Below are 10,725 nucleotides of genomic sequence, written 5' to 3'. Positions count from 1 at the left end.
TACATATTTTTTATTTGAATTATGTCTTATTAAGTATTTCCATAACATTTACTACAAGATTTACAATAAATATTTCATAATGTTTATAATAAATTTATCTATGCAATCTAAGACTACAAAAATATTTAAAATAAACTTTATAAATATTTGAAAATATTTTTTAAATATTTTATAAATATTGTGTGCTGTCTGGGATATAAAAGTATTAAGATAGATATATCACAAAATTAATAGTTTACAAGACATTTTAGTGTAGTTTACAAGACTCTACTCTGACATATTTACATGAAATATTAAATATTTTGTAAATTATTAATTTGTTATTAATTATATCTTAATACTTTTATAAACAGAATAATAAGATGAATCAATAATTGGTAAAGAAAACATATAGTTGCTTATTTAAGAAATGATTCATTTTGCCTATATTTATTTTTTTAAAACAAATGTGTATTTTTTTACACCAAAATAATATATCTTATGAACTATTGATTTTTTGGTACCTCTTCATTAATATAATATATACTTTTATGCAGAATAATTAGAGGAATAATATGTATAATGTAATGAATTATATAATTCCATTTGAAAAAATAAAAGTTTGAAATCTTTGAAACATAAAATCTTGAAATCTTGGAAGTATATCCACTTGGAGAGAATTTGTAACTATTGAAAAATATTTCTCAAAACAAAATCAGTTTCACTTGAAACATTTTTTGGAATAGTGAATAGTTTGGAAGATAATTGCGTCCAAAACTTCAAATGGGAACTGTATATGGCATATTAATCATATTACTAATATTCTATATATACTTGTACATAGTATGATATATATTACATATCATTAATATTATGTATTACATAATTACTATCAAAATTATATATTACATACCATCAAAATCTACTGTACCAGAACCGTCTGTGTCAATCTCCGCGATTATTCCATCAAGATCGGAACTAGTAAGTTTGTCATCGAGAGCCGCTAAAATCTCTTTCAATGTAGCTGTGGTAATGTATCCATTACCTTCACGATCGTACAATCGAAACGCTTCTTTCAGCTCCTCCTGCATTGCTTCCGCATCCTCCTCTTCAAGAAACCGACCGGCGATCTTACAAAAACCATCAAAATTTACTTTACCAGAACCTTCAGGATCATTCTCTTCAATTAAAGTATTTAATTCGCCATCATCAAACAGTTGTCCCATTGTATTTAATATCGTTGAAATTTTCATAGTCTCGATGAAACCACTTTTCGTTGTATCAAACATTTGGAATGCCTTACGCATCACAGCTACTTTTTGATCATCTTCCTCCTGTAAACAAAGTTTTGAATATATTAAGTTTATTTTTATTTATAATAAAAAAAATTATAAATATTAATAGTTAAGAGATATCTGAATATTTTTATAATAATTTTTAAACTTTTTAAATTAATTTAAATATTATAATTTGTTATAGTAATTTTCTATCCATCTGAAACATAAGAACATTTTTGGAGTGTTTTTTAAATAATATGAAATTTTATAGCCGGTTTGTGGTACTTGAATGTTTAATTTTTAGATAAATTTTTTCACTATACAAACTATTTCTCAGTTTATCTTTTCAGTCTTACCATGACAACTATCAAGGGAACTTTTACACCGTATTAGGCAAATCACCAGTGATGCACAATGAAGAACGAACGCTGCCGGATTTGAAGAGAATTGATTCTTCCATCCCAGTATAAAGACTTCCTGTCCGTATCTGCTAAAGCAGCTAGAAAGACGACGCATGCAAAAATAGAGCAGCGATGCCGACGAAAAATGAAATATGTTATAAGTGAATACCACAGTCACGTTTATATGAAGGTCGTATAAATGCTATCTCATAATTACCAATAAGTTTCAATGTAACTAATAGATTTTGTGATAATTGCATTCACCGAATAATGATGTTTAGCGTAGAGGCCCTCATATCTCTGCTGAAAATTTTTCTTAGAATCCTTCACATAATTTTTTTGGGGGAATTCTTTACAGAATTTCTATGTAAATTTCATAACTTTCGAGAAAATTTCTAGGATTTGTTACACGTATTAAAATACTTTTCAGAAATGCTAAAACAATTCATATTTCTGCTAAAATTTTTTTTAAATAACTTGAATTCTGAAAGATTTTAAGCTCTGTCTCTCTCTCTCTCTCTCTCTCTCTCTCTCTCTCTCTCTCTCTCTCACACGCACACACACACATACACACATTCTATATAACTTATTACAAAATCTGAACAACTTTAGATATTTTTTTAGAATTCTTCAAATTTTTAAAATCTAAAAAATATTAAAAATATTATTAAAAATATTATGAGATATTATGAAACTTTTTTTAAATGTAGGAGTATTAATTTTTTCTAACTTTTTGTGATTTAGTATAACATCTTGTGAAAAATTGTAATTATCCATCGATGTGTTCAATGATCTTCAAGATACCAATTACAATAAGCAAATATATATATTAAAAAAGTATATTTAAAAAATGTAAAATTAACAGTTGTACCTACATGTATGAGAAAAGACAGACATACAGACAGAGAGAGAGAGAGAGAGAGAGAGAGAGAGAGAGAGAGACAATCATATTGATATTCATTTGCATAACTGCAATATAGCAATTTTTATATTTACATGATAAAAATAGAAAAATTGTATAATTTCAATCGTATATATTAAAATAGAAACAAAAATTAGCTTCGCTTGAATCATTTTACCGTCGCGATATTTCAAGTTTGAAATAGGGCAACGTATTGCCGTTCTTAGACCACTGCCTACGCATTCCGTGGTTGCAATCCGTTACAACGCGTTACTATCTATTTAGCATGCTGCTAGAATGATGTAAAAATATATCAGGCTCTTTGTGGCTTTTCTCTCGCCTCTTGCAAATCATTCATTACCATTCACGTAATTTCTAGGTAAAGAAAAAATAGAAGATATTTCCTCCATTTAAAAATAATTTGCAAAATTGTACATCGTTTCCTTTTTTGGAATTGTAGTGAATGTGATACGAGGGTGGATCAAATATACAAGAACTTTTTTTTATTATTTATTGGACGAGAATAAAAATACAAAGAATACAAATTATTTTTTTACATAGTTTCCTGCTACATTAATATATTTTTGCTAGTGGATAGACAATTTGGCGATTCCGTTTTCATAAAAAGTAGTAGATTGTGTCTGCAGCTAATTCCGCACGAATTCCGCTATATTGGCATTGTCTTCGAATCCTCCGAATTCTTTTAGCGGCCCAAACAAATGATAATCGCATTGAGACAAATCTTTTCATATGATTATCATTTGTTGGGATCATTGAAAGAAGAATTGGGAACACAATATGATTCGTGGACGATGTCAGTGTAAAGGAATTCATGCGCAATTAACTGCAGATACAACCTACTACTTTTTATGAAAACGGAATCGCCAAACTGCCCATCCACTGGCAAAAATATTAATGTAGCAGGTAACTATGTAGAAAAATAATTTTTTTTTTATTCTCGTCCAATAAATAATAAAAAAAAACTCGTTTATATTTGATCTACTCTCGTATATCGCATTATGATGTCGCATATTATTTTATATTGTATAAATACGCGATTTCGAATTACATATAATTTTAAATTTTATGTGATTCAGTAAAAACGGTTAAAATGTATAATATTAAAACAAATAAAATGTATATTCCCAGCAAACGAGAATAGATTGAAATGAATTAAATGGATTCAGATTTTCAGAAATACTGATTCATGAATGTTAAAATGAATCCTTTTCAATTCTGCATTTTTATTCATTTATAGGAATTGCATAGAGTATATTTCTATACCTTTCAATCTAAAAATAATATTAGCATTTTCTGAGCATCGTGAATACTACTCAATTCAGAAGTGTGAATGGGAAGTACAGCTTTTTTAATTCAGTTAAATTCAAAAATAATAATCAGCAATTTCTGTGAAACGTGAATACTGTTCAATTCAATATTTTGAATATGAAATGCAGTTTTTCAATCTAATTAAATAAAAAAAGTTTTTATTTAAAAATGGATCATAAATACTACTTAAATTATTCGAAATTATAAGTAGGAAATTTTTCATTTTCCAACTAAGTTCAAAAAAATTGTAATGTAAAAGTAATTGAGCTATATTATTTTGTTTCTCTTTGATTAAAAATAAAATGAATGATCAATGTAAACACTTGCAAACCAAGTCGAACACAACCCGAATATTAGGCTAATCACGGCGCGCGACATCGACCAAGCGAGATTAGATTATCCGACACTTACCTAATGTTGTCTCATAGTAATGTAGATTGTTTATATTTTATTATTTCTGTTAAATGATATTTTTATTATATCTATATAATTTCATTACTAATTTAATTGGTTGTAATTTAAGTAAAAAGAATGAATAACACATTTATCAATTGAAGAAGTAGTGTAGCGGGTAACGTAGAAGATCATAATCCAGAGGGCCCAGGTTCAAATACCACTAAGGTGCGTTTTTTAATATTAATTTGAAGTTAATTTCAGGTATAATTATAAATGTTTTAGGAATAAAATTTGTAACCCTTAAATATAAATGTTTTTTTTCTCGAATATTAAACTAGTGTCAGCTCGGACTGAATCTATTTCAATCCATTCAATCTATTTTCATAAATTTAAAGTACGCATTATAAAAATTTTAAATCATTTTAATCCATTCTCGTTTGCTGAGCGGTCATCAAAGCTCCTTAGGACATTAACGGATGCAGAAATTGATTAAAACAGATTAGAGAAGAGTTGAAAAAAATAGCAGTTCATCATTTTACAACTGCCCAGCAAACGAGAATGGATTAAAATGGATTGAAATTTTTTTTCTATCCGAATGCGTAAATTAAATAGCAAATACTTTTTTTTGGATTTAATTAGATTCAATTAGATTCAATTGGATGCAATTGGATAGAAAAACTGCATTTCCTCTTCAAAATTTTGAATTGAACAGTATTTACAATGCCCAGAAAAAGCTAATATTATTTTTAGATTAAAAGGCATAGAGATATGCTCCATGCAATTCGTATAAATGAATAAAAATGTATTCAGGATTGAAAAGTATTCATTTTAACATTCGTGAATCAATATTTCTGAAAATCTGAATCCATTTCAATTCATTTCAATCCATTCTCGTTTACTGGGTGGTCAAGTCTTTATAAGTGATACATATCATTAATCTTGAAAATATTATATATATCTACTTCTATTGTATATACTACTTTGATCAAAAAGTATTTTAAACTTTTTTTTTTTAATTGCAGGAAAACTAAATCAAATCCGTTTACTTTGCTAAGTTAGTATCAGAGGGTAGAGAATAAGAGGCCGAACTAAGGTACCATAATGAGTATTCGCATCCGTCATTTTTAGTCCTTTTCTCATTCTCTTACTCCTTTCCTCAGTCCCTTGCTCTCTCTCTTCACTCCGTCATTAAACTAAGAAGATTGAAGAGAGAACAAAGAGTAGGGAAGGGATTAAAAATGGTAGATGCGAATACTTATATTATAGTGCTCCAGCCGAACTTACATAGACGAGGCCGTCAAAAAGCGTGGTCAAAAGTGGTCATTTGAATTAGTTCGATCGAGATGTCGCTTTCGTTCCACGACACCGTTCTCGTAGTTTGCATACTAATTACAAGAAAAATGCTCCATTCTTCATGCAGTTTTATTGACAATTTACATCTTTCTGTTACTATCAGAGCAGATATCAAAAAATAATATCTCTATTTTTAAGTTATGTGTGTTCAGTTGTGCGTAAATGTATATAGCAGGAGTTTTGCGATTCAAACGCCACCTACCCAGCACCACCAATACCAATTCAGAAATCTGATTTTGACTACACTTTTCAGAGTCTAGTCACAGTATAATCACAGTATATACAGTAGCGTAACTCTCTTGATTTTATGTTGTCCAAAATGAAATGCGCGTAATAAGTAAGTTGCCCAGTAATGCCATCTAAACTTCTATCTCACTTCTTCCTTTTCCCGTTCTCTCTTTTAGGACCATTTCAATCTTTCTCTTTAACGGTTTAAATTGATATTCTCTTTGGAAAACTAAATTTTTTTGGAGGAAATTAGTGTAATTGTCATTTGTTTATAAGCTGTATCAGTTTGAGAAAACTCTAGTTAACTATAGTTTGTAAAAAGTAAAAATCGTGCAAAAGAGAAAAAAGTGAAAAAATGAAAATATTATAGTACAAGTGATAAAAGTGAAAAAGTGAAAATAGTGCAAGAGTGATAAAAGTGAAAAAATTAACGAGGAACGAGAATCTTCTCAGGAGAATAGTTATATATATAACTATTATATAAGTTTTCTATTCTTTTGGAAGCACTTTTAATCTCAGTTTTGTTTCAGATATTGTTATATAGGAGAATTATAACTCAAGCGAAAACTAAATGAGAAGAATGAGTAGAAGAAAACAACCAAATTGTGCAGTACCATTGTGTGTTCAGAATTGTAATGTGGAACAACGATATTGTTTTGTGATGGGTGGCTGGTGTCACCTTGTACGGAAGGCTCGCTCGCCAAGGCGGCATGTAATAAACGATGACTCTCTTGATTGTAATACGTTAGATTTTATTATAGAGTTGAATTCCAATTTGTTTGAAGAGGGCGGTAAACGATGCTTGTAGTAATAATATTGCGATCAATTGAGACGTTCGGTCGATGCGTGCACAGGTAATTCGCACTTGGTATGACGTTGAGTAATGTCGCGTTCGAAAAAATGTGTATTGCGAGTAGTGACGAGACCGGCAAATCTCGTCGGAAACGCCGGTAAGTCTCGCGCACTAGACGGTCTCGCGGTACGCGTATACCGATCACGTTATGATAGCAGACAGCGATGATACGCGTCGACAAGTCGATTCGTTCGCACTTAACTTTCGCGAATCTGCGTTAAGAGCGAGGAGCGATATTTGATCTATATTGATTGGGATCCGGTGGCGAATTCACGATTCTCACACGGAGCGTGTGCGCGATCGACGGTTTTCTGGATTTGCGCAAGGGGGGTCGTGTGCCATTTTGAGACAAACAGCGTGATTAGCACAGGATCGAGGTATGTTCGTGTTTTAATCGCTTGGTGTCGACGAGCTGTTTGCTTGCTCCGAGAATAGAAAAAGATTATAACGATAATTCCGGAACAGATATTTTTTTTAGATTTCCAAAAGAGCATGACAGATAATATTTTATAACTATTACTTTACGATATACATATAGATATATATATATATTTTTTTTTTATACGTGCGTGGGTGCGTGCTTGCGTGCGTGCGTGTATATGTATGTGCAGATGATTGCAGTGGATACGAACATGTAGAAGGCAGGATTTAGAACCCAAAGATCCAGAATATGCCTATCAAAATTGCCGTTTGTGCATAAAAATATTTTGTATTTTGAATATACAATATTATAATCTTCACCCAGATGCTGTACCTACTTTATTTGGACTGCATTGTAAACAAGAGTAAGTTTTTATTTTTAATAATCAATTATTTTTTTAATAATTTAGTTTAATGGAATTAGATTTTAGCAAATTGAGTAATACTGTACAGTCAGCAACTAAAAGATTGCAACACTTTCTTTTTGGATATCGGAATGCAGCCTGTTTACCAAACAAATGGTTTTTATTTATGGATCTGTAAGTAAGACCAATTGCTCAGTGAATAGATTGCACTCCAAAACCCATTGAAAAAAGTGTTGCAATCTTTTAGTTGCTTGCTGTACATATAAAGTAGTACATACGTAGGCTGCTGGAAAAATTTTTGCAATCTAGTACTTCCAGTGGCGCCAACGTTCTGCTACTATTACGTAGGCTGTTGGAAAAGTTTCTGCAAACAATATAAAAAAAAACATATACAATTCGATAAATGGCTTTATTGTTTTTCGAAGTATTCGCCTTTAAGATCGATACATTTTTGCATATGCTCGAACCAATTTTCGAAGCATTTTTTCCACTCTAAGCTGTAACTTCAGATATCAGTATACGAAATGTTTTAACAGCTGCTTCAGGCGACTCAAATAGCTCACCACGCATCTTATTTTTAATATTTGGGAACAAAAAGAAGTCATTAGGTGATAAATCAGGTGAATACGGACAATGAGTCATCAATTCGACATTATTATTGGATAACAAATTAACGGTTTGACGTGTAACAACAAGCGTTGTCATGATGAAGTATGATGCGACGATTTCGGTTTGTTTTACGCAATTCATTTATACTTCTGGCAAACAAATTGTTGTGTACCTATCAGTATTCACAATCCTTCGATCCTCTAAAGCCACGGTTGTCACATGTCCGGTATAACCGAAGAAACAAGCAATCATTTGCTTGGCAGCACTGCGTGAACGAACAACTTTTGTTGATTTCGGTTCATTTTGAAATACCCAAACAGTGGATTGTTGTTTATGGTACTTTCGGTCTCATACGAATAGATCCATGTTTCGTCCCCAGTAAGATGTTGTAGACCAAATTCGACCGACCTCGGTTGAATTTCTTCAGCATTTCTTTGCTCCACGAGCCTGTTTTTGAGCTTCGGTCAAATTGTGTGGGATCCACGACTGCAAAGTTTCCGTACGCTCAAGTGATCATGCAAAATCGTATGTATTGCTTTCATACGATTTTGATATACGTAGGCTGCTAGAAAAGTTTCTGCAATCTAGTTCTTCCAGTGGCGCTAACGTTCTGCTACTATCATCCGTAAAATTAGACGTTTTTAACCTACGAGGTCTGGCTATTAAAAAAACGAGACTGCTTATGAAAAAAGTTTTATTTTAAAAATTATTCTACAATTGAATGCTCCCCTTCAATGTACTCCCCTCCCCTCGCCACACACCGTTCCATTCGTTTTTTCCATTGGTCAAAGCAATGCTGGAAGTCTTCTTTTGTAAGAGCATTTAGGAGCTCCGCCGATTTTCGCTTCACCTTTTCCATCGACTCGAACCGGGTTCCTTTTAAGGCAGACTTGATCTTCGGAAACAGGAAAAAGTCACAGGGTGCTAAATCAGGCGAGTACGGCGCGTGTTCGAGCACTGGAGTGCCTCTAGCGGCTAAATAACGCTTCACAGACAGCGCGTTATGGGCAGGTGCGTTGTCCTGGTGTAAGATCCACGACTTGTTTTTCCACAACTCCGGCCGTTTCTTACGAACTCGCTCTCGCAGTGTTGCCAAAACTGTCAAATAGTAAGTTTGGTTTACAGTTTGACCCTCTGGAACCCATTCAGTCATCACGATGCCGTTGATGTCGAAAAAAACGATTAGCATGGCTTTAAATTTTGATTTCGACATCCTTGCTTTTTTCATTCTTGGCGATGCAGGAGTTTTCCAGTGCATGGATTGCCGCTTAGTTTCAACATCGTATTGGAATATCCAGGTTTCATCGCAAGTGATGATGTTTTCCATCAATTCAGGCTCTTCATCTAACCTCTCAAGAAAATCTGAGCAGATCTGTTGACGGACGAGCTTTTGGTCAGGGGTCAAATTTTTTGGGACCAACTTCGCACAGACTTTCTTCATGTTTAATTCGTCATGTAAAATTTTTCTGACAGTTTCTTTATCGGCGTTTACAGTCTCAGCAATCATCCGAATGCTCATACGACGATCTCCGCGCACAATTTCATTGATTTTGGTCACTGTTTGCGGAGTTGAAACAGAGACAGGTCGACCTGGACGTTGGTCATCTTCGGTGCTCTCTCGGCCTTCAGAAAACCGTTTATACCATTCGAAAACACGCGCACGAGATAGAGAATTCTCACCATAGGCCTCTTTCAACAACTTATAGCACTCAGTCGGAGTTTTTTTTAATTTAACGAGAAATTTCACATTGATCCGTTGCTCGTGTTTTTCGTCACACATTGTTATCGACACGAGAAAAAAACAAGTTCGTTTCTAATCTCTATAGAAAAAATACTACTACTGCGACAAAAACGTGTTTTCTGGTACTGGAATAATAGACACTTCCAGCTATCCAACGCTGCATTCGTTTCCCACCCTACCCCTCTAGGACGCCTTCTGCGCGCGCAGTCTCGTTATTTAATAGCCAGATCTCGTATAATTCAATTGACAGTTTGTACCCAAGCCAACTAGTTTTGTTTGCATAGTATTTTAAAAGAAGTTATTTAGTAAGAAAATTGAAATTTCGCGAGAAAATTTTCGGGCAATGATTTTTTATAATTACAAATGTAATCTAACTCCGAAGCAATGCATCGATCAACTTCATTTGTCTTTTGGAGATGAAGCACCATCCAATAGGACTGTTTATAATTGGTTTGCTGAATTCCAGCGTGGATGTACCTTTCTTAGTGATGAATTCCGTGAAGGTCGTCCATCCACGTCTGTTGTTGCCACTAATGTTGATGCTGTGCGTGAAATGATTGAGCGAGACCGGCATATAACATACCGCGAGATTCAGGCATCCTTAGGCATTGACATGAAAGCAATACATACGATTTTGCATGATCACTTGAGCGTACGGAAACTTTGCAGTCGTTGGATCCCACACAATTTGACCGAAGCTCATAAACAGGCTCGTGTTAAAGGGTGCAAAAAAATGCTAAAAAAATTCAACCAATGTCGGTCAAATTTGGTCTACAACATCGTTACTGGGAACGAAACATCTATTCATATGAGCCCGAAAATAAACAACAATCCACTGTTTGGATATTTCAAAATAAACCGAAACCAACAAAA

General features: G+C 33.1%; 1 protein-coding gene across 1 annotated transcript in view; it reads right to left on the bottom strand.

Annotated features, from left to right (window-relative positions):
* The window catches only part of LOC108749235 (troponin C), a 5,326-nt gene extending 3,603 nt beyond the window's left edge, over positions 1–1,723 (bottom strand). The window contains exons 1-2 of the mRNA XM_018487802.1: positions 1,613–1,723; positions 893–1,313 (exon numbers count right to left, since the gene is read on the bottom strand). Of these exons, the coding sequence (XP_018343304.1) occupies positions 893–1,313; positions 1,613–1,615 (424 nt within the window). The 5' untranslated portion in view covers positions 1,616–1,723. The remainder of the gene's footprint in view (positions 1–892; positions 1,314–1,612) is intronic.
* Positions 1,724–10,725: the final 9,002 nt, after the last annotated feature.

Source organism: Trachymyrmex septentrionalis, unplaced genomic scaffold (genome assembly GCF_001594115.1).
Source record: "Trachymyrmex septentrionalis isolate Tsep2-gDNA-1 unplaced genomic scaffold, Tsep1.0 scaffold279, whole genome shotgun sequence".
Classification (NCBI taxonomy): domain Eukaryota; kingdom Metazoa; phylum Arthropoda; class Insecta; order Hymenoptera; family Formicidae; genus Trachymyrmex; species Trachymyrmex septentrionalis.
The sequence above is the reverse complement of the archived record's forward strand: the minus strand, read 5'-3'. Positions and strand labels throughout refer to the sequence as shown.